The sequence below is a fragment of the Fukomys damarensis genome, unplaced genomic scaffold (assembly GCF_012274545.1).
Source record: "Fukomys damarensis isolate Sample0158 unplaced genomic scaffold, DMR_v1.0_HiC HiC_scaffold_19, whole genome shotgun sequence".
Classification (NCBI taxonomy): Eukaryota; Metazoa; Chordata; class Mammalia; order Rodentia; family Bathyergidae; genus Fukomys; species Fukomys damarensis.
The window spans coordinates 4798512-4821109 of record NW_022900931.1 but is presented as its reverse complement, the minus strand read 5'-3'; the positions used below and the strand labels follow the sequence as shown (position 1 = coordinate 4821109).

Here is a 22598-nt window from a genome sequence, read left to right as displayed (position 1 = left end):
TTTTTTTTTTTTTTTTTTTTTTGGTACTGGGGATTGAACTCGGGACCTTCGCTTTTGAGGTAGGCGGCGGAACCACTGAGCTAAAATCCCTGGCACAATGAATGAGACTTTTTGCAGTGAAAAAAAATTTGTTCATGTCTGTTCAAAATCTGTTCATTTTGGAAACAAAGTGCTTCCGTAGTAATTTGATTTGCCAATGTAGCTGTTCTAAAAAGTACACAGATCTAATTCTAAAAATTAGACTACTTCCTATGATATGAGCACAGAAGAGCAGATTTTTCACAAATTATTTTTTTCTTTCACATGAACCTCAGGTGTAGATTTGAATTCTTTAGAATCTTTAGTTCTAGACATGGTCCTTCTGGATTCATGTCAGACCTTTTAAAGATTTTTTTTCAGACCCTTTTAATTTTTAATCTTTGTTTTATTATAAATACAGTGAATACCAGAGTTAACCACCAGTGAATTAACCACCAGCCCAAGAGCTTGCCTTTATTAGCATCTGCCACCTGCCTTTTATTCTCTCTTGCCCTCTGTCTGCTGCCTCCTCTGCCAGAGGGAACTTTCTAGAGCACCTCCTGAAGCCAAAATTCAGAGGTTTTGTTTCACTGTGTTGTGTTGTGTTGTGTTACAAGTTCACTGATATGTGGTTCCTCCCTCTCCCTTTCAGAGTCTGGAGCCCCTGCCGGCCAGTGGGCCTGATTTTGGAGGATTAGGTGAAGAAGCTGAATTCGTTGAAGTTGAACCTGAAGCTAAACAGGAAATTCTGGAAAACAAAGATGTGAGTTGTGGTTACAGATCTTTTTTATTTATTTATCATTATTATTATTATTTTTTTTGCTACCGGGGATTGAACTCGGGTCCTTTTGCGCTTGTGAGGCAGGTGGTGGAACCTGATCGGGGATTGAACTCGGGTCCTTGCGCTTGTGAGGCAGGTGGTGGAACCACTGAGCTAAATCCCCGACCCCCACAGATCTTTATACAGTTGTTTGTAGGAGCATTCATTTCTGTGAACCTCTGAAGGGATGTGCGCAAGGTAACCTCTCACCAGCTACAACCAGGAAAACTGCTGACTTTTAGGAAAACTGCTCCTAGTTTTAAATTAGTTGTATGTGGACAGTTTGGGCAGACACATTTTTGTGTTTATTCTGTTTTAAATTCAATGAAAGAGTCCAGTTGTACTTACATGTATACATCTGTTCTTTGCTCCCAGAAAAAAGACCCAAGATGTCACCCGAAACTTCTACACTTTTTTTGCCTTTCAATGTAAATATCGGGGTTGGGGATTTAGCTCAGTGGTTCCGCCGCCTGCCTTGCCAAGCGAAGCGCAAGGACCGGAGTTCAATCCCCATACCAAATAAACAAATAAATAAGTGTAACTATCTTTCAGCCTCTTTTTTTTTTGAGGACACCGAGAGGTGAGAGCTCAGGGCTGCCCCTCATGGCCATGTTGGGAAGGATAGATTGGCCCTTGAGGCCTGCACATGTGCGGGGCTGCCTTGGCTGGGGCCGTCTGGCCGGAGAGAGAGGCCAGTCTTAGGTTGGGGTTATAGCTCAGTGGCACAGTGGCTGCCTGGCAAGCTTGAGGTCCTGAATTCAATCTCCAAAAAAAGAAAGAAAGAGAAGAGAGGCCAGTCTCATTCACAAGCAGAGCGGCATCCAAGAGTAGTAAGTGTGGGTTGTGAAACCTGAAAACACCTTGAAGTTCATTTTGATCTTTGTCTTTGGCCTTGCTCCCTAGTCCTGTGTCCTGTGTCTTATGTAATAATCAGTGTCCCCTGGTCACCTTCAGGTGGTTGTTCAGCATGTTCATTTTGATGGACTCGGAAGGACGAAAGATGATATCATCATATGTGAAATCGGAGAGGTTTTTAAGGCTAAGAACCTCATTGAGGTGAGTGCGGCATCTGCTCGGCATCCTTTTATGCTCCCTTCTGAAGAACCTGTAACTTCTCCTGTAACCACGGAGCGCCTGTCCCTGACCTCCTCCCAGAGCGACCCTCTGTCCCTGGGAGCCTCCCACAACTTACATGCTTTTGTCCTGACTTCCTGTCTTCCCTGGGGAAGAACTTCTGGCCTCTGGTCCCAGCCACCTTCCCTGTGCTGTTCCTGACCCTCCCACCAGCAGCCAGCACAGCCTATAGAGTGGGTCCTCGCCCTTCCCAGGCACTGTGCTGAGTGGTGATGCCCGGTGGAGCTGGCACTCGTCTGTCCCCACTCCGTTTCCCCATGGCCTCGTCTCTCTGTGGAGCAGTCGCTCTCCACTGCTTCTCTTCCTGCTCACGTGTGGGGCCCCCATCCCTCTGCCCTCACCCCGAGCATGGTGAGGCAGAGGTCACCTGCAGTGTCTTGTGGCCACATCCATCTGGCTCCTTTCCATCCACTTTTTTTTTTTTGGGGGTACGGGGGTTGAACTCGGTCCTTGAGCTTGCAAGGCAGGCAGCGGCACCACTGAGCTAAATCCCCAGCGCCATCCACTCTTACTTGACATTTAAGCAGTGTTTGTCACTGTGGATCATTTCCATTAAAAAAAAAAAATTTATATTTTTGAAAGATCGAAGTCAAATAAAAGAGCGCTGGACAAACCAGATGGCACTGAGGGTACTGAAAGGAACACACACTTGTTCCTGCATGTGGCATCTGTCCAGGGTGCCCACCTGGAGCAGCATGAGCAGCCCCTTCTCCGTGTTTTTAGCGCACACGATGGGACAGCTGCAGGAGGCCTTGGTGTGTTGACTTTGCATTGTTTATCGTAAGCACTTCCCCACCGACAGGCGTCGGAATTCACCATTTTGCTCCCGTAAACGGTCCAGTGTCAAACGTTTTTGTGCCTTTTTCTTGCAGGTTGCAGTAGACTTGCAGGATAAGTTCTTGCCAACCTGTTAGGTGAAAAATGCCGTTTTGTTGTTTTGATTTGCATTTATCTAATGATGAGTGAGAGCAAGCATTTTTTCTGTGCACTTGCCCTTCGTCCCTCTCTCTTGTGAATGACCTGTTGGTGTCCTGTTTTCCTGCTGGTCCTTAAGCTTTTGTTAATTTACAAGACTTTGCATGTTAAAGATTGCATCACCAGGGGCCACAGATTTAGCTCAGTGGCGCTGCACCTGCCTTGCAAGCACAAGGTCCTGCATTCGATCTCCAGTACTTCACAAAAATGAAAAAGAATGGATCACCTTGTCATCTATGTCTGTTGAGTGCATCTCTCCCACTTTGTTCCTTGTGTTTTGAACGTTCCTGTCCTTCCTTTTTCTCCACACTTCCTCTTCCCTGGGTATTACCCTGCTCTTCTCCGTCTCTGGTCACTATCACTCTGAGGCTCTGGTCGGCATCTTTTCCCTGTAACTGTCCTCAGGGTGGCTGTCACCCGGTTGAGTGCTCTGTTCTCTGCCAGCACCCCTCTGTTGCTGTGTGGCTGACTGCACACCTGCCACCCAGCCTGTTTGTGGCGTTGCCATGACCTGCAGCTCATCGCTAGGATCTGCAGGCATCGCCTCTCCCCCCTGCCCTGCCTGTCCTTTTATCTGTCTCTGTCACCTCCCTGGTTGCATTAGTCTCTAGGTGCTGTCCCAGAGCTGAGTGCTCCATCGAATCAGTGGCTGTGGCCTCAGCCCTTGGTGAGCTGTCTCTGGGGTCCAGCTGTCCCCTCCCCTAACACGTGGCTGGACTGGTCTGTCCTCTGTCCCAGCTCCCGGGTCTGTCGCAGGAGCCTTGTGCTTTACATCTCCAGTTTTCTCCCCTCCTGAGCCTGACTCCGGGTTCCCCTGAGGGAGCTGCTCCTTGTCTTGGGGAGTCCCACCCTGACTGTCCTGCTGGGAGCTCGGAAGTTACCCCCTTCTTCCCTATTATGCAAGTCCTTTCCTGCCCTGGCTCCTGCATGCTCTCCCTCCTCACCCTCTTCTAGTTGCCTTTCCAACAAGCATGTACTCCTGGCATCAGAAAGGACAGCTAATGCCAATGAAGAGAGGGCAGAAAGTTAAGCAGCAGTAGCGGTGGTTAGAAAATTGAATCAGCACAGAGAAGTGCACACGTGCATACACACACACCCCTCCCTTTCACCAGAGGAAAACACAGTTCAAACCTGATTGTGAGCCCTTCCAGGAAAGCCTGTGGCTTCATCGTCCACTTCCAGTATGCAGTGGCCTCTTCCGGCCCCGTTCCCTGGCGAGGCCCCAGGCGTGGCCAGTTCTTGTGGCGTTTTGTTGCCCCCATGCTGTCTCTGTTCTTTGCCTGGCTGGTTTTGGGGGTGCTGTCTTCCCAGTGCTCAGAGACTTAGCACCCACGTTACCCTAGTACCGTAGCCTCAGTTCTGTTTCTGTCTTGAAGAAGTCACTCTGTCTGTTTTCCTCTTACAGGTAATGCGGAAATCTCATGAAGCGCGTGAAAAGTTACTCCGTCTCGGAATTTTTAGACAAGTGGATGTTTTGATTGATACATGTCAAGGTACAGTGTGGCTGGCGTGTCTGGGATTCCCTCTCCGTCCTCCTCCAGGTCACAGAGGAGCAGTGTGGCCAGATATGCACAGGTCTCAGACGGGCCTTGGGGAGGGGCTGGAGTGCACGCTGGGCTGAGGGAGGAATGGTGACCTGAGGGGGACCTGGCAGGAGGGAGCCGGGCTTCTCTTGCTGGATCCCAGCCCAGCAGCTGCCTGCACGGACTCCTGCCAGTCGCTTTAAAAAGAGAGGGAATTGGTCTGTGTCGTCCTCTGCTGTGCTGCGTGGTGCTGGCCGGGCTGCTCGGCTTAGCAGTCACTTTCACCCCAGCCGGGCTGGCAGAGGCAGCAGCAGGCAGGGGTCGCCTCGTCTGGGGTTCGTGGCAGGTGGCCTGGCTAGGGCACTGCCGGCAGGAGAGGAGAGCACTCGGGGCCTACGTGAGGCTGTCAGGGCTTCGGGATAAGGATCCTGTACAGGCCTCACCTGGCCCCGTAAGTGTCACACATAGATTATCGATGGGGAAGCCGAGGCTCCGAAAGGTGGAAGGAACTCAGCCAGGGCCAGCCAGTGAGTGGCGCAGAACTGGCGCCGACCCCAGACCCACTAGCAGGCGCTCTTGGTGGCGAGTCCTGCTGTCATTTGGCTTTGACACTCTCTTCCCTCCCCACTGTCGGCTTGGCCTTGCCTCTGCCTGTGCTCCTCCACCCTGGCTGCACGTTAAAGAGTCCCTGTCACAGAGCAAGCGCATCAGTTTACATTTGCCCAAGCCCACCAACACCGCGAGTGGCCCTGACGCCAGCCGTGGCTTCAGCTGATAACTGCACATTGCTTCGTCACGTGGCAATGTCCACGTGAACGTGAGCTGTCAGGAATGGGGGAAACGTGTGGGAGTGGCTCAGGGGTTCAGGGGAGCCCTGTACTTTCTGCTTTATCTTTCTGTACTCCCGGAATTGCCCTAAGAAATAAATCTGTGAGTAAGAAGAAAGAGCAGCACTAAGGCTCCGCACTGGACCCCTGTGGGATCCAAGGCCCGGGCATGTGTAGCAGCTGCCGTGTGCCATACGCAGGAGCTGACTCCTTCCCTGCACGTGACACCAAGACTTGGTTGCCAGGGTAGCGGCCTGCACTCGGGCGCTGAGCACTCCCTGCCCTGATGAAGGACCTGGCCGTGTCATGAGTTAATAAGTCATGCTGTCCTTTTGTTCCTCTTTTTCCTGCCACCCTTGTGTGAGTCGGGGACCTCCCAACGTGGCTGAGTAAACCCCGTAGCGGTGTTGCTTGCCTGAGTGAACAGTGCTGCGTCTCGCTGTCTCCCCGTGGTAGTGGAAGCTGACTGTTTAGGGAAATGAGAAGCAGGTTTTTTGGGGTAGAGGTGTATTTTCATTTCGTGTGGGAGTCTTCTTAAGCTTTAAAGTAGAGGGTGTATTTTCTAAGGAAATTGTAAAGTGAAATGAACCTTCCGATTGCTCTTTGTCTTTTTTAGCTATAAGACCGAAAGTAAAAGAACATTTCGCAGCTGTCATCTTGTTTAATCTTTTTTATTTCCTTAGGTGATGATGCGCTTCCCAATGGGCTAGATGTCACCTTTGAGGTGACCGAGTTAAGGAGGCTGACAGGCAGTTACAACACCATGGTGGGGAACAACGAAGGCAGCATGGTATGGTGGAGGGGTTTTCACGTCTTGTTGGGGTTTGGAATGTGAGCTTTAAAACCGTGGCTGCATCTGAAAGATGACGATAGCTTCAGAACCATTTCTCAGCTCACAGCTCGTAGTCCGTTATTATCTGCGGGTTCTCCTTAAACTCTTTAAAGTGAGTTAGAATGTGTTTTAAATTTGGTAACAGTCATTATGAATGCTTTAGAAATTGTTCTTACTAACAGTAGTCCCTGTTCAAATTTCTTTTAAACTCCACATGCATAGGTTTTATGTCCTTGAGATTCAAGGTTAACAAGGTCACCTGCTTCTGTGGTGACTGCATCTGTGTGACAGATGAAGGCCTGGTCTGGGGCCTGCATCCGTGCCGTTTCTGTAACAGTCCCTTACCTAGCTGAGCTTGTATAACGTGTTCCCCCATTCCTTCCCCTTTAACCACTGCTTTGCTTTCTTCCCCTCTCAGGTCCTTGGCCTCAAACTCCCCAATCTGCTAGGACGTGCAGAAAAAGTGACTTTTCAGTTTTCCTATGGAACAAAAGAAACGTCCTATGGCCTGTCCTTCTTCAAACCGCAGCCCGGGAACTTCGAGAGAAAGTAGGCAGCCAAGCAGGTCGTGGAGTGCGGTGGCCTGGTGTGAGATAGAGTGGAGGCTTGCGTGTGTGCAGAGCCGGCAGTGAGCTGCTCCTCGGGGTGATTTACACACGTGCCGTTCTGTCCCGTTGTCTCCTAGTTTCTCTGTAAACTTATACAAAGTCACCGGACAGTTCCCGTGGAGCTCGCTGCGGGAAACAGACCGAGGCGTGTCAGCCGAATACAGCGTAAGTGCTCCCAGTCTCCTGGGCTTTCCGAGTGGTTCCCAAAGACGGTGCGGCTGGGTTAGCGGGAGAGCAGAGACCTGTGTCCTACTGGGCTGTGTCCTGGGAGTCTTTGCTGCAGCCTGAGAGCGGCTGCTGTCCATGCTGCTGCTGAGAGAGCTCTGCGCACCTCACTTCCAGTGACACTGATTGTCCTCCTGCTGAGGTGGACAGGCTGCTCCTGACGGAGAGGACTGGGGGTGCTGGCAGAGTGGGGCCCCCTGCCCTGTATGTCCTCACGGGGAGAACGGAGACTTCACCCGTGTCTCTGAGTGGCAGCGTCTTTTCGTTAGGCTCTGCCTTCTAAGGGCTGGGAGACAATTAGGAGCGCTCTGCCGTCAGGCGCATCTAGGGCAGTGCCCGGTGCCTTGTGGGTGCTGATGTGAGCGCCTCCAGTCCTGACCCTGTGAGTGTGCTTGGCCTGTGATGTTGCCACCAGCCCACAGTGGCCTCGAGGACACCGCGTGGTCGAGGGCACCCTCGAGGTTGGAGGTGGACCTGGCTTCCTTGTGACACGGTCATCTTTGTACTTCCCAAAGCCACCAGCAGTGTCACTCGACCTAAGGCAGGCTGTCCTGGCCCTGGGAGACTTCTGCCCTGGGCCTCTGTGGCTCACTCGGTCATCTGGTCCCCCGGGTGTGTCCTCACTTTTGCAGAGAGCTGGGAGAGACACAGCAGCTGCTGGTTACAGATCCCCCAGCTGTCCCCTCACTGGTGCTCAGAGGAGTTGCTCCGTCGCCTCAGTTCACAGCCTTCCCCTTTCTTCCTTTGTCTTCCTCCTCTGCTCCTCCCTCCCCTCTACCCTGCTTCCCGTACCCTCTTCCTCCCTCCCAACATACAAAAAATTTTACCCGTTCTCAGGAAGCTTACGCATGAGGAGGATCACAAGTTCAAGGCCAGCCTGGCGACTTAGTGAGACCCCATCTCGAAATTTAAAAAGTAAAGAGTTGGTAGTAGCTTAGTGGTACAGCGTTTGCCTAGTATGCACAAGGCCCTGAGTTCCATCCCCAGCACCGCAAAAAACAAAACAAAGGTGTTTAATTAGTTAATTGCTTAGTGATGCCTCATTGTGAACAGTGACTTGCCGTGACTTTCCGAGCGTGAAGGGCATCTCACTGCACCTGTGCCCTCGCAGTTTCCCATATGGAGGACCAGCCACACCGTTAAGTGGGAGGGCGTGTGGCGGGAGCTGGGCTGCCTCTCCAGGACCGCGTCCTTCGCCGTGCGGAAAGAGAGCGGACACTCGCTGAAGTCGTCCCTCTCGGTAAGGCCCTCTCGGGGAGGGATCAGGTTGTTGGACATAGGGAAAGTGGGATCTTTCTGTGCACAGCCCCTGCCCTGCCTCGGTTTCCCCAAATAGCATCCGCGGGAACTGGAATAGGTGTGTTTCAGAGCCGACCGTGGGATTGTAGCTTTCAGACATAATCAGAAAGTGGCTGTGTTGGCTTTGGCTGTGGGGCTGTGCTTGTGGGGACTGCAGCAGCTGGTGACGGGCACGAGGGGACCGGGGGCTGCAGCGTCCCTTGCTGTGTAGGCCAGGGTGACAGAGCTGCCTTGGCCCATGGCTTTGTGCAGGGCAAGTCGTTGAGCAGCCAGTGCTCGTGCTGCACTGCTGAGCTACACCCCCAGCATCAGTGCTGGTTTGTAAAACTGGGGGAAGTGCAGATGCCCGCCTACAACTCTCTTGCAGCACGCCATGGTCATCGACTCTCGGAATTCTTCCATCTTGCCCAGAAGAGGAGCCCTGCTGAAGGTGAACCAGGTAGGGTGGCTTCGTATCACCTTGGCAGGGCCAGGGAGCAGTGACCCTAGGGGGTGGCAGTCACGTGGGGCACTGTTGTTAACATTAAATGTCCCCGTGCGGGTCATTCTGGGGTCTGGGGCGAAGCTCAGTAGTGAGCGCTGCCCTGGTGAGAACAAGGCCCCGACGGTGCACTGATACAGACCTGGTCCCCAGCTGTAAGGGGAAGCTCGTGTGGGCACAGCGGGGTCGGGTCGGGAACCTGGGGCTGTGGAGCTCTGCTAACCAGCAGGTGTCGCCCCTGAGCTCTGCTGCCCAACTGTGGTTGTTGGTAGATGAGGTGGGGCAGGAGCATGGGGCCTGGGGTTGGATCTTCAGTGTAGGGGACCAGCTGGACATAAAATTCTTAGGTAGACTTTTGAACCTTGTGAAGGATCAGCTGGCTTCTGAACCTGGTCAGCCCAGTGAGGCATATCACCCATCAGCAGGACTGTAGTACCCGGCCCACACTGCCTTTCTGTCAGTTAGGGCTGTGCAGTGTACCTGATGATCCTCTGTCCCTGCCCACCTCTGGTAATTAGCAGCATTCTTTTGCCTTCCAAAACACTTCTGTAAAGCACCAGAATCCTAACTGCAGAAGTGTGATTCAGCAGCCCCACGTGAGCCCTTGACTGCCTTGACCTGCCGCTCTCCCTACAGGAGCTGGCGGGCTACACCGGCGGGGACGTGAGCTTCCTAAAGGAGGACTTTGAGCTGCAGCTGAACAAGCAGCTTGTGTTGGACTCGGTGAGTACCCGGCCAGGATGCTGCCGCCTCGGTTCTCCTGGCTGTGGACCCCTGCTCGGAAACCCTAGTCCCTGAATGCGTGGCACTGTGAGTGGGAGCTGGGAAGCACCCCGTATCCACGAGAGCCGGAACCCAGGGCTCCTGGGGAGAGACGACACTGCTTTCTTCTAAAAATGGCCCGTGGAACCCCAAGGAGCCTCCTCCTGTTGCCCTCTGAGGACTTGGGAACGTCTCCTTCCCCATCGTGTTGCTTCTGTGGAAGATCTGAACGTACTTTGCCGGTCACAGGGCTGTGGGTGCTTCTGGGACGTTTATGATTCTTGGATCAGTTTGGCAGGAGGGAGGGGTCAGCGCTTACTTCCGATCAGGCCTGGCTGTCTCTCTTGTCACCCGACTCTGCTCTGCCAGCCCCTCTCTAACTCTGGTGGCCAAGAGTGGGTTCTCATGAAGTGGGTCTGGCCAGCTTGTTTGAATTTCATAGTCACAGCCCTGTCAGTCCAGGGTCTACAGCACTTGGAACTCAGTTCCCGCCTCTCCCCTGCCGCTGTCACTCACATGCCACTGTGGGCCTCTGCTGCCTGGTTCACCAAGCTCTTCCGGTCCCTTCCTCAGCGCTCAGCACTACCTGCTCACCTGTTCTCCTGGGATTCTCTTTGCTGGTGCCCTTGACTCCATTATTGCTGTGATTCTTTGTAGCCTCAGTTTCCCTTCTAGCCTCCGCCCCATGGTGTAACTTTCCCTGCTCTTGTCACTCTTCCCACTGCGTAGCATGCGGGCTCTGTCCTGTGTCCCCATCCTGGTGCTGCCGGGCGTGTCCTCCACATGCCTGATAGATACCTCTTATCAGTGGATCTAAAATCCAGCCAGAGCTGGAGAGGCTGAGACGGGAGGATTGCAAGTGCAAGGCCAGCCTGGGCAACCTAGCAGAACCCTTTCTCAAAAGAAAATAAAAAAGGTCTGGGGATATAGTTCAGTGCTTCCTGGGTTCAGTATCCCAAAAATTAAAGCAACCCAACCGCCCCTAGGGGAGTTCTTGCCTTCCCTGATACACGGTGCTCACTCGGCCGCCCTCAGCTTCCCCGCCGCTCCAGGCTTCACCCCTGAGCTCTGATCCTCCTGTCTGCACCTGCCCTTCTCCAGCGGCAGCCCCACAGGTCTTCCTGCAGTGCGTACTGCTGCAGTGCTGCTGTCCCGCGCTCTCTCTGGGTTTGTGTGGGGTCCTGGGAGGGGACAGTGCCCTCCATGCCTTTGTGCCCCCACCTGCAGAGCACTAGCCTGGCTCGGCCCACGTGGATGTGCCCAGAGCACTCAAGTCCTCGGCCTCCCACTGGGTAGTCGCTGCTGCAAGTCACCTGCTTCACGGCAGTGTTGATTATCTCGTGCCCTACTGAGACCTGTGAGCGAGGTGGTTGTGTGGGGCGCTGCTCCCACCCAAAAGCCCCCATTGTGTCAGTGTACGTCGGGACCATGTGGCCTGCTCTGCTCCCGCTGTCCCAGTTCCATCTGTAGCCCTTCCCACCGAAGCTTCTTACCAAGTATCTGAGCGGCTGAGAAGGCTGGAGGACAGTGTCGGTGAGCCTTTTCGAGCGTTCGCTGATTCAGACAGCCCGCTGTGGCAGGCGTGCGAGGGAGAGAGGACAGGAGGTGAGCAGGCGCCTGGGCAGAGGAGCGGCTGGGGAACAGCACTCCGAGGAGCCCGATGGGCGTGAGCCTGGCCGTGCTGCCCCGACCTGGCGTGTGGTTCTGTCCTGGGGCCGGTTGCCGAGAGCGTCTTCGTACCGCGTAGGTGTAGGGGCATCGCCACGCCAGCCTTCCCCCTGCATTTCCAGGCCCAGGCACGGCTGAGTGGTGCGGGGCCCCCAGCACAGGGTCTCAGTCTTGCTTGTTTGTGAGGCCAAGGCTTGTCCTGGTGCTGGGCTTCTCGCCACAGGGTGCAGCTCGGGCCCTGGGGACCGGGCTGTGGCGTTCTTTGCAGTTTGCAGCTGCCTGTGATTGAGTTTTTCAGCCTCACAGCTGCTGCCCACACGTGGCGACTGCGCTCTGTGGGGCCAGGGAGGCGGGATGGGGGCCCCTTTCTAGGCTGGTGCTCCCCAGAAACCAGACTCTGCTGTCTGTCTGAACAGGTGGCATCCGCTACCCTGTGGGGTGGAATGTTGGTGCCCATCGGGGACAAGCCATCCAGCATCGCTGACAGGTGAGCCGTGACCAGCGGGTGGGAGTCGGCAGACATCTTCCTTCAGATCTTTTCGGTTTCCTTCTTTGTGTTGGTTTCTTATAGGATAGTTTAGATAGTTTTATTAGTTAGCTGAGACTATTTCAAGTTTTACTCTAGTTTGGATATTTAAGCTAACTTTCAAATATCTAGTGCAGCTTTTATTTTTGCTTTTGTATTACTATATTGTGTTAAAATATGTACTTTTTTATTATGAGAAATATAGTTCATACTTGTTACATAAATACAAGAATAGAGAAACATTTAAAGAAATTAAAGAAAGTCCTGTTCAATGGTAAATAGAATTAACATTTGGGACTGATTGCTTTTGGCCTATTTGTTGTAGATGTATTTATGTGTGTGCATACATAGGTGTGTTAAGTTGTTAATCTATTGTATTTTACCTACTCTTTTATTTCCTCTTTGCTTTTTTTTTTTGGGTACCAGGAATCAAACTCAGGACCGAGGCAGGTGGCAGAACCCCTGAGCTAAATCCCTGGCCCTCCTCTTTGCTTTTTGAAACATTTTAAGGAAATTATAGGGTAATTGTACACCAGTTCATGAGAAATTCTTCCTAAGCAGCATTTTATTGGCACCTAATCTTTCATTACTTGCATATATTGTAATTTTTCAGCCTACCTCAATGTTTGTTGGTATTTTAATTGTTTCTAATTTTGTAAGTTTGTTTTGTTTTGTTCTATTTTTGGCAGTGCTGGGGATTGAACCCAGCCCTGTTTAAATTTTTTCTTTTGCGACAAGGTCTTACTTCGTTGTCCTAGCTGGGCTTGAATTTGTGATCCTCCTGCTTCAGCCTCCCAGAGTGCTAGGATTACAGGTGTGCACCACCAGGCCTAGCTAAGTTTGTGGTATTTATAAGTAACACTGTGAAAACATTGTAAATAATTTCATTTTATTTTCTAAGAAGATACTGAGAATTACTATTTCAGAGTAAGGCTTTTTTTGGTTGGACATGGTGGCAGACACCTGTAATCCCAGCATTTGGGAGGCTGAGGCAGGAGGATCACTAGAATTTCAGGCCAGCCTAGACTCCATAGTGACTTCAGGGCCAGCCTGAACTACATTTTGAGACTGCCTCTCAGACCCCCCAAAAACAACAATAACAAAACAGAAACAACCCCCCCCCCCGTAAGGCTTTTTAAGACTTTTTAAGAATATTTCTGAATCCTCCCTTTTAGAGAGCTGGTGGCGGTGATGGCCCTAGGAGCAAGCTATGACAGGTGTTTTAAGAAGCCGCTTCCCCCTGAACTGGGTATAATGTTGCTTTAGTTTAAACTGCTTCAGCCCTTTTGGATGGCCGTTTGGAAGCGCAGAAACATTAAATTTATAAACTGGGAGACCTGACAGTGTATCGTGCTCGTTTGAACTTACGGGGCAGTATGAGCCTGGAGGAGGCCCTGCTTGGAAAGGGCCTCTCTGATGTGTGCTGGGCGCCTCGGCCTCCACGGTGGACAGCCCTCTGCCTGTCTCCACTTCTCCAGAAGTGTGCATCTCTGTTTAGGTGTTGAGAGTTGGGGCTGGGTTCGAAGACTTGATTTTTATGGACTTCGCAGCCTTCTGTGTGTCTTCCTGACCCCTTCTTAAATGGGGCTCCCATCTGGGTCACCAGAGCCAGCCGAGCCTCACAGGTGCTTTCTGCCCTTGCCATGCGCCACGTCGAGTTTACCTTCACGGCCAGCGTCTGACCCGTGCTGTTGGACCCTAGGTTTTATCTCGGAGGACCCACGAGTGTCCGCGGATTCAGCATGCACAGCATCGGGCCCCAGAGTGAAGGTTTGTCCTGGCTCCGGAGCGGTGGCCCCTGCAGGGGGGGGTCCCCACCTTGTAGCTGAGGCCGTGGAGGTGTTTAGGCTACAGCCTCAGTGGATGTTCAGGTTTCACGGTGCTGGAGCTGGCACCTAACCTGGGAGTTACCACACCACAGGCACAGGGTTTTATTGAGTGGATGGTAGAAAACCGAGAATATATATCTAGCAAAAAAAGCTAATGGCACCATGGGTTTACATGGGTATTCATATTCTCTTTCTGCATTTGTTTTCTTTGGATATGAGTTTTCAAAATGTGTTCACCATTTCTTGTAATAATATAACGGCATATTTTTAGAGGACTAATATTTATCTCCCCCCACCCCCAGTACTGAGGATTGAATGCAGTACCTTCACACTGAGCCGTGTCGTGGCCCTTTTGTAGTTTTTAAATTATTTTGAGACAGAGTCTCGCTAAGTCGCCCAGTCTGGGCTCGATCTCACAATCCCACCTCAGCCTCACAGAGGGCTGGGATTCCAGGCATGGCTTTATTTTATCATTGTTAGCAGTGTGTACTTCATCTTATTAGCAGACCGTAATCGTCTATTACCAGTAGACTATTTTCTGGCACAAGTTTAGGTTGACAGAAAAACTGCGAAGAAGCTCACCGTCCCCGTTACCCATGCAGCTCCCCTGTGCTACCGTGGCACCTCTGTCACACTGGGCACCTCGTTAGTCAGGCCTGAGTCGGGGTGGCTGTGTTTCGCTGGCTGTGGGTTTTGACAGATGAACACTGTCAGGCCCGCCTCGGAGGTCCTACACCAGACCCTCCGTCTCTTACGCAGGATGAACCCCTGACACCACGGGCTTCTGTGTGCAGTCACAGAGCGGGAATAGTTTTTGCTTTTTATTGTATGCAAGCGTAATGTTGACTATATTCATAGTTTAAGAGTCTTCCATCTGCCTGGAAAGTAAAATACAATCGTATTCTACCCATTACCTCTCTGAGAGGTAATGAGTAAGAGCCTGTAAGGAACCATGTAAATTGCCAGGCCTTCTCTGGAAAGCAGTTTGGTACATCAAGAGTCTCAAAAAGGCCAGCCATGGTAGCATGCGCCTGTTATCCCAGCACTTTGGGAGGCTGAGGCAGGAAGATCACTGAGAGTTCGAGGCCAGCCTGGGTACACAGTGAGACCCTGTCTCAAAAAAAATCAAAGGGGGGTAAGAAAAAGAAAAAGAAAAAGAGATTCTTAAAAATTATGTTATTTTGTTTTTTTTGGTACCGGGGATCTAACTCGGGTCATTGCGCTTGCAAGGCAGGCGGCAGAACCACTGAGCAAAATCCCCGGCCTAAATTATATTATTTTAAAGAATTATTAAAAACAACAATTAATAAAAGCACTAAGTTTGAAGCTAGAAACCCCAGTGCCCATCCAGAGTAGAACAGACAGGGCCGGGGATTGAGCTCAGTGGTGCCACCGCCTGCGTCACAAGTGTAGGTCCAGAGTTCGATTCCCGGTACCAAAAAAAGAATAGAATGGTCAAAGGATTGTTGCTCTCTTCACCATCTAATGAAGAAGAACTGATTATAACCACTGGCTGAACAGAGGCAGGACTGAACCTGAGAAGTGTGTGCCCCCATAGCTAGGCCTGGAGGAACGCGCCCTGGGTAGCTGCAGCGAAGCTCAGTTTGGGACGGGTCCCACTGCGTGTCACCCGACAGCTCCGCAGAGTGGGTGGCAGCAGTGACCCGGGAGGTCTTCAGTAAGAGTGGAGAGTCACCCAGGAAAGAAAGGGAAGCCAGGATGGCAAGGAGAAAATGGACAGTTCTTTCATCATCAGGCATAAAAATCATATTTTTAAAGAATATGAATCATCCAGAGAAATTGCTTATGATATACTAAAAAGTTGACTTATTTAAGTATGTGTTATACATCGTACTTCATTGGGAGAGTAGAGTATTAGTTGTCTGAATGGTAGAGGTTAAAATATTCTCATGTTTTCCTGTCTAGTTTTCTATGTTACTTTTCTGATCAGAATAAATTACTTAAGAGAGGAGAGTTTCTAGGAAGCAAAGTTTGTCTCCTGCTATCCGTCCACTGTTTCTTTTAGGATTTTGATATTCAAAAGGACTAAGGAGGGCTGGGGATTTGGCTCAATGGTTCCGCCTCACAAGCGCAAGGACCCGAGATCGATCTCCGGTACCAAAAAAAAGAGGACTAAGGAGACACCAAAGTCTTTGAATATAATCTGCTCTTTGGGGCTAACCTTACAGTATTTTATAACACTGGAGCAAGTTGGAGAGCTTTCCGTGGCTTTAATGTTATAGCTGTTTATGAATAAAATGTCACAGGAGCATTTATAGAAATAGTGCATGTGCCGGCTGTCAGCGGCTACTCTAGAATTTTGGCACAGGTAACCTTGGTCCCAGTGGTCCCAGAGCCACCTCTTCCCCCACACCAGACCTGGAGCTGGGCTGCCCTCTGCCTACTCAGCCAGTTCCAGGAATGGTCGCAGATCTTTTGTGAGTCCTGAAACCTGTAAAAGAGTGCATTCCATTTGCCAGGTGGAAGCATTTTATTGTCTGTAGGTGTGGGTGAAATGATTGTCTGGAGATTCACTCCTTTGAAGCATTTTACAGATACGATAAATTACCAAGTGCATTCTTTCCCAACCCCCACCACACTCCCCAGTGAAATCAAATTGTAAGAGAAGCCAGGAGGGAGGGAGATTCCTTAGAAGGGGCTAGTGGGGCCTCTGGCCGCCAAGCTGGCACGCTCTCAGGTCCGTCCCTGTCCCTCCCTCGCTAGGGGACTACCTGGGTGGCGAGGCGTACTGGGCCGGCGGCCTGCACCTCTATACCCCGCTGCCCTTCCGGCCCGGCCAGGGTGGCTTCGGAGAGCTGTTCCGAACCCACTTCTTCCTCAACGCGGGAAACCTCTGCAACCTCAACTATGGTAAGACCGGCTGTGGAAGGGGGCTCTCCGGGGCAGCAGGAAGTGCGGTCCCCAGGCCCCCAACCCTCCTGCGGTGCTGAGGACTGGACGTGGGGTGCTCTCCCGGCCCTGGCTCGAGGGCACGCTCCCCTGGAGCAGTAGCCCTGCTCTGAAGGCACCCGGGCCGCCGCAGGGCTGGCGAGGCTGTCTGCAGACGCCCTGACGGCTGCGCCCTCTTCCCAGGGGAGGGCCCCCGAGCCCACATCCGCAAGCTGGCAGACTACATCCGCTGGTCGTACGGCGCGGGCATCGTGCTCAGGCTGGGCAACATCGCGCGGCTGGAGCTGAACTACTGCATCCCCATGGGCGTGCAGCGGGGCGACAGGTACGCCAGGGCCCTCGGGGAGTCTGAGACGTCGAGTAGTTAGCAGGAGGGTGAAGAACGCGGGCTTCCTCTGTCAGCTTTCTCTCCTTCCGCCTGGGAGAGCATGTGATGCGTCCACCCCCCTCCCCAGAGCTCAGGGAGCCCCCAGAGCTCTGCCCGCGGAGTACAGGGGCGCTGCGGATGCAATCTGCTTGGCTCCTCACGGAGAGGGCGGGAGCCAAGGTCCCCTCCGCCGGAGCCTCCATCCGCCTCGGCGCTATGTTGACGACTTGCCAGACCCCCGGTGTCTGCCCCGGGCTGGCCCATGACCCACCGAGGGCCCCAAAACCCGGTGGTGCACGTGTGCCGACGTGCCGGGGTGGTGTCTTCCAGAGCCTGTGCACCTACATCCAGCTCACCAGGTCTCTGGGTGCCATTTGCGGGGCAGTGACTTAGTTTTATGGATTCGGTGTGGGACTCAGCCCGTGACAAAGGCAGGTTCTACCTTTGGGAACTTTCTGGAGCTTCTCCCCCCAAATGTCACCGATCCACATTTGGGTGTGGTACAAAAGGCTGACTGAGATATGTAGAGCAGTAAGGTCAGAGGGCGTTCACACTTACAGAAATTAATCCCTTTTTGTTTGCTTTGTTTTAACAGGGCTAGGGATGGAACCCAGGGCCTTTGTACTGAACTATATCCTTAGCACTTTTTAAGAGGTCTTTAGAGACAAGGCCTTCAGTTTTCAGCCTGGGCTTGAGCTTGCGGTCTTCCTGCCTCAGCCTCCCAGAGTGCTGAGATTACAAGTGTGTGCTAGCACACCTGGCTTAATGTCATTTCTCATTTACTGTGGGTGCATCGTATAAGGTTCAGGAAATCTAGCAGTAACGTGACAGTGTACGTCCAGGGGCTCAGGCTGCCATGACAGTAAGTCGACAGGCTGCTTAAACTGCAGACGTGGGGCTCCAGTAGCGCCCCCTCCGGCTTACAGCAAGGGCAGCCTTTGGAGGGGCGGCGGCCGCCTCACCCTGACCGCTCCACAGAGCGCTGCAACGGCTGTGGTCGGGACCTCAGTGAGGGACTGAGGCACAGCCACTGCTTCTCCCACACTCGGGCCGCCGGGCTGCAGACCACAGCCCACACCCGTCCCGCCGCCCGCCCTCCTTGCCCTGTGTCGGCGGCGGTGCCCACAGAAGGAAGGGCAGGCACACTGGTGCGCTTTCCGGAGGGTCGGTGCTCAGTGCTGTCAGCTGGGGTGCTCCATACCTTTCTGGGGGCAGCTGTGGCTTCCCTGGTGCCTCTCTGACAGCACCCCGCTGTCCCCACACGAGTGTGTGCGTGTTTGCTTTGGGCCTCGCCGAGCCACTCCGTGCAGCTGTGTGATCTGGGGTGAGAAGCCCGACCTCGCTGGGCTCTCCATCTTCCTGTCCAGGGAGCTGATGGCAACAGTTCTGCAGTGCTTTGCTTGTTTTTACTGGGGAGTAAACTCAGGAGTAAGTGACTTAGAGGGGGTGAGCGGAGAAGGGCGGTTTCCCCGGCACAGGGCCGAGGCAGCTTCCTCAGACCCTGGTCTGTGGCCGGGAGCTGGCTCAGCACAGTGCAAGGCTGTGTTTGCCTTGGCATTGGGGCCTGGTGCCCTCCTTCCTGCATCTGGCCCCACCGCCCGGGCTCTTTGGCAGAGGTCTGCGCGTGACCGTTCCGGCAGGGACGGCAGTACCGAGCACGGCCACTAGGTGTCAGCGCGCCCCCCACAGTCGGCACTGCTCTGCCTGCGGGGTGGTCCTCCTGTTACAGAGCAGGCGCAGTACGGCTTGGCCCCTCGCTTCGGGTTAAATCAGAAATGCGCTCCAGAGTTTCATTTCTTCCTAGAGGACACTGCCTGCTATGCCCTCTGCCGGGCCACAGTTCCATTCCATTGCGTGGTTATGGCTGTGCATGTTTGCCGTGGGCCATGAATGCCGTGCAGGCCCAGCCGGCACCCTGGACGGCAGTGAGGTTTGCTGTTTCGTCACCAGAATCTGGGTTTTGTGTGTTTGAGTGATGTTGCTGCAACCAGGTACCTGGCAGTGTGGGACTAAGCTGGGGTCGGTGGTTAGGGACCAAGGCCTCCTCAGAGTGACAGCCCGGGCTGTTTGCTGAATCCACCCTGGACGTGGTGGCGGCACCGTCACTGCCCTCACACAGTGTCCAGTGTCCAGTGCCCAGTGAGTGCCCGGGAGAGCAGCCCCCGTCTGTGTTGGGCACCCGTGCTCACAGCCAGGCTGGGAACTGAGCCGCATCCCCGGAAGGACGGCAGGGCTGTGGTGCAGCTGGCACACAGGCTTAGGGGGACAGGTGTGCAGTGGGGTGCACGCAGGGGGCACCTGTAGGGCTAGCGGAGGAGCAGCTGGGACAGAGCCAGCGGCTTCCAGGGTGCAGCAGGAGGTGGCAGGGGTGGCTGTGCTGGGCTGTGCTGATATCGGCAGGGCAGGCTGTCGTCTGGACACAGTGGGTGAGCGATCCCATCCCTGAGGTCAGCCTGAGTTACATCAGTGAGGGTCTGGACTGATGCTTCGTTTTGTAGCTCCTTTCCAGGCATTTTTCTAACACAGGGAGCGTAGGCTTAGACCACTCCACTAGCCCTGACAGTGTAAAAGTCAAAAGCAAACCGTTCAGTCCCGCACCCAGCTCAGCGGTGCCAAGCAGGGCAGGTGTTGATCTAGGGCACTGCTGACAGAAAGCGGGCCAGGTCGCCATAGCTCAGAGGCTGCTGGCTGCTGTCGGTGACAGCCTGTGAGGGGCGGGTGACGCTCAGGACGGTGGCTCAGTGACTGACCGAGTGGCAGTGCTGTGACCTTGGACTCACCCTTCCCAGGGTCAGGGGCTGCCCTGCGTCCTCCCTGTCAGTTAGGGAACAGAAGGGAGGAAGGAGGGCGCTATGAAGGGAAATCCCACCTCCCTTCTCCGTCCGTTTTCTGAAGGCTGAGTCTGAACCTGGCCAAGGAGGGAGCGGCAGGGAAGGGGTGGGCGGGAGCACGGCCGGGATGGGTGGCGGCTGTTCAGCTTGGGCTGCCCTGCGGTTTCCCCAGGCTGCCGCCCGCTGGCTGTGGGCGGACAGAGGGAGCGTGGCCTTCATCTCTGCCTTTCTTTCAGGATATGCGATGGCGTCCAGTTCGGAGCTGGGATAAGGTTCCTGTAGCCGTGCTCCCTCCCCTCTGGGTGCCCACCCTCCCGGAGTCCTCGCAGCTGAGCGAGCAGACCTGTCAATAAATGGTACTGAGGAGCACTTGCCACAGCGGGCTCTGGTTTGCTTTCAGCAACAGCACGTCCTGCACCGCCCTCTCCCGGATGCCTGGCTCTCCTCTGGCACAACAGGCATCTCCAGATTCCTTGTCCTCCTGGCTCCTGGGGTCTCCCCCTGGGGTCCTACAGGCCAGAGTGTTTGGCGGAACTGGGGACACAGCTTGCTGCCAGCCCTGTGTGTGCCAGCTGAGGTCATAGGAGGCCACATCTGTTGGTATAAAGGGTCACGTGTGTGGGGAGGGGTGACATGGGAGAAGTCACCACACTGATGCTGGGGACACTGAGACAAGCAGGGGAAATGTGTCATCGGTAGACTGATGGCAGCCACCTGAGATTCAGGCCACAAACCCAGAGGCTTGGACCTCGCAGACTTGGGGCTGATGTGGGGCTCGTGGTGGAGCGCTTATCTGGCACATGAGGGCGCTGGCTTCGATCCTCAGCACGGCAGAGAAAAAACAGACACGAACACAGGTTCATCCTCCAGGGAGGTCAGAAGCCCAGAGCAGGTCTTGTGGGCCAGAGGCCCGGTGGAGAAGCTGTGGTCGGCCTTCCCAGGCCCCAGCCTCCGCCCTCACGCCAGCTCTCCACCTCTGCTCTCTCAGTGACCCTGGTGATGGTTTAGGCCTCCAGATACTCCAGGGTAATCTCACTTAAGGCCAGCCAGTGAGCGCCCAGAATTCCCCTGCAGCCTTCTGTGCCCTGTTTCAGGGTGCAGCTGTCAGCCCTGCATGTGTTCAGGGTGTGGGCTCAGCACCGTTTGGATTCTAGAATCCTCGGACGCTCGAGTCCCTCGTTTACGTGTACAGAACTGTGTATCTCCAGCCCATATTTATAAAGGCACAGTGTTTATGTAACCTATACACGTCTTGTAGACAGTAAATCGCCTTTGGCTAACTTAGGACACCTAGGTCAGTGCAAGTGCTCTGAGCGTAGTTGTTACGGTGAACTGCTTAGGGAATAGTGACGAGAAAGGTCTGTTCCTGATCGGTACAGAAGCAGTTTTCTTCCTGAAGATCTTCAGTCCAGGGTTGGCTGCATCCGTGGACACAGAAGCGGTGGATGCGGAGAGCTGACTGTTCTTCCGGTCCGTCATTAGGGTGTGGGCGTGGAAGGCTCCACCCTCCCGGCCCCCGGGCGCCACCTCTGGCTGGTTCCCGCTACTGCATTCCCATCCCCTGTCCTGGCCGCCCCGAGCCTCTATGGTCAAAGTATGCAGTGAACGTTGAGATAAAATGTATTACAGTAAAAGTCATCCCCGTAAGTTGTCCTCAGAACCCTTCCTGCCTTGGTTCAAACGCTCGTCCCATCGCTCTTGCCACTTTCTGAAGCGGTCACCAAAGTCCTTTGCTCCGCGTGTCTTCACGCGGTGTGATCAGCCGCTGCTGCCATCTGCCAGAAAGGCAGCTTGTAAAGACGTGACACCGTCTTCCGGCTTATTCAGCAGACCTGGCACCGTGCAACTTCTGGCCCTTTCCAGAGTCAGAAGGACCAAGAGGGAGTATTTTGAATTGACTCACATCAAGTCAGCCAGGAGAGCGCAGCTCAAGACACTCAGCGAGCACCTCCAGAACTGCTGCAGAGGGCGGCACGAAGGAAGGGCTGAGTGGTCCAGGGCAAGAGTAGATATTTGGAGGGGAATCAGCAGTGTGTCTTTTACTGTTAATACAGTGCTTAAGATTTCAACGCTCACTGTATTTTTCGGTCACACCTTATGTTCGATGGGGGTGGTTTTGGGGACAGACATCGGAAAATGAGCCCCGGTTTGGGGCCCTGGTGGCTGTTGGCCAGGTCTGCTCCTTTCTTCTGGGACTCAGGTTTTTCTGCTATCAGGAAGACTCGGGTGCAGCACCTCCCAGCTCTGCGGCACAGCCTGGGGCCCCACCGGTGGGCTTTCTGCCTCCCAGGGTAGATGCTGGCGGACTCCCAGCGCCCGGGGTGTTTTGCCCTCTCCAGGAAGTGACGTGCAGGGCAGCAGACAGACTCGGTGGAGATTCCGGCGCACTGTCAGCGGCCTTCACAAAACCCTGAGGTCCGCGCTGCAGCATGCGGGCTGCTAAAGCCTGTTCATGGCACCCGGCATTTGGGCCCCTGGAGTGATAACTACATAGAACGTCTTTGCCTTCATTTTAATCTTTGAAATAATTTCATCAGATGATTATATATCACAGCAGTCCTCAAACTAAGTGGGCTCTGGACCCCTCAGCGCTGTCAGGATAATTACAGGTCCCCCAGAGCTTTTGTTGATGTTAATAATTATCCCTGTTGGAAATTAAAACTGACATGTTTTTAAAATATTAATTCCTGCTCCATGGTACACTGTATGCTTAGGGTACATCGTAGCAGCCCTAGGTTCAATCTACAGCTACAGAAAGACAAAAATCCACATGGAAGTGAATGACTTTTTTTTATCCTTTTGTGTTTGTTTGGTTTGGTTTTGGTTTTGGTTTTTTGGGACCTTGTGCTTGCAAGGCAAGTGGTGGAACCACTGAGCTAACTCCCCGGCCCTGTGAATCACATTTTATGGAAAATGCATTTCCCTACTAAAATCTCCAACTCGGAGGGTGGTAGGGTTTGCTG

At 53.5% G+C, this 22598-nt stretch overlaps 1 protein-coding gene across 1 annotated transcript in view; it reads left to right on the top strand.

The window, feature by feature from the left end:
- Samm50 (SAMM50 sorting and assembly machinery component) overlaps positions 1-22265 on the top strand; it is a 27305-nt gene extending 5040 nt beyond the window's left edge. The window contains exons 2-15 of the mRNA XM_010634363.3: positions 671-781; positions 1793-1894; positions 4353-4440; positions 5981-6087; positions 6548-6678; positions 6815-6902; positions 8074-8202; positions 8629-8700; positions 9379-9465; positions 11589-11659; positions 13401-13468; positions 16252-16398; positions 16621-16762; positions 19872-22265. Of these exons, the coding sequence (XP_010632665.1) occupies positions 671-781; positions 1793-1894; positions 4353-4440; positions 5981-6087; positions 6548-6678; positions 6815-6902; positions 8074-8202; positions 8629-8700; positions 9379-9465; positions 11589-11659; positions 13401-13468; positions 16252-16398; positions 16621-16762; positions 19872-19917 (1389 nt within the window). The 3' untranslated portion in view covers positions 19918-22265. The remainder of the gene's footprint in view (positions 1-670; positions 782-1792; positions 1895-4352; positions 4441-5980; positions 6088-6547; positions 6679-6814; positions 6903-8073; positions 8203-8628; positions 8701-9378; positions 9466-11588; positions 11660-13400; positions 13469-16251; positions 16399-16620; positions 16763-19871) is intronic.
- Positions 22266-22598: the final 333 nt, after the last annotated feature.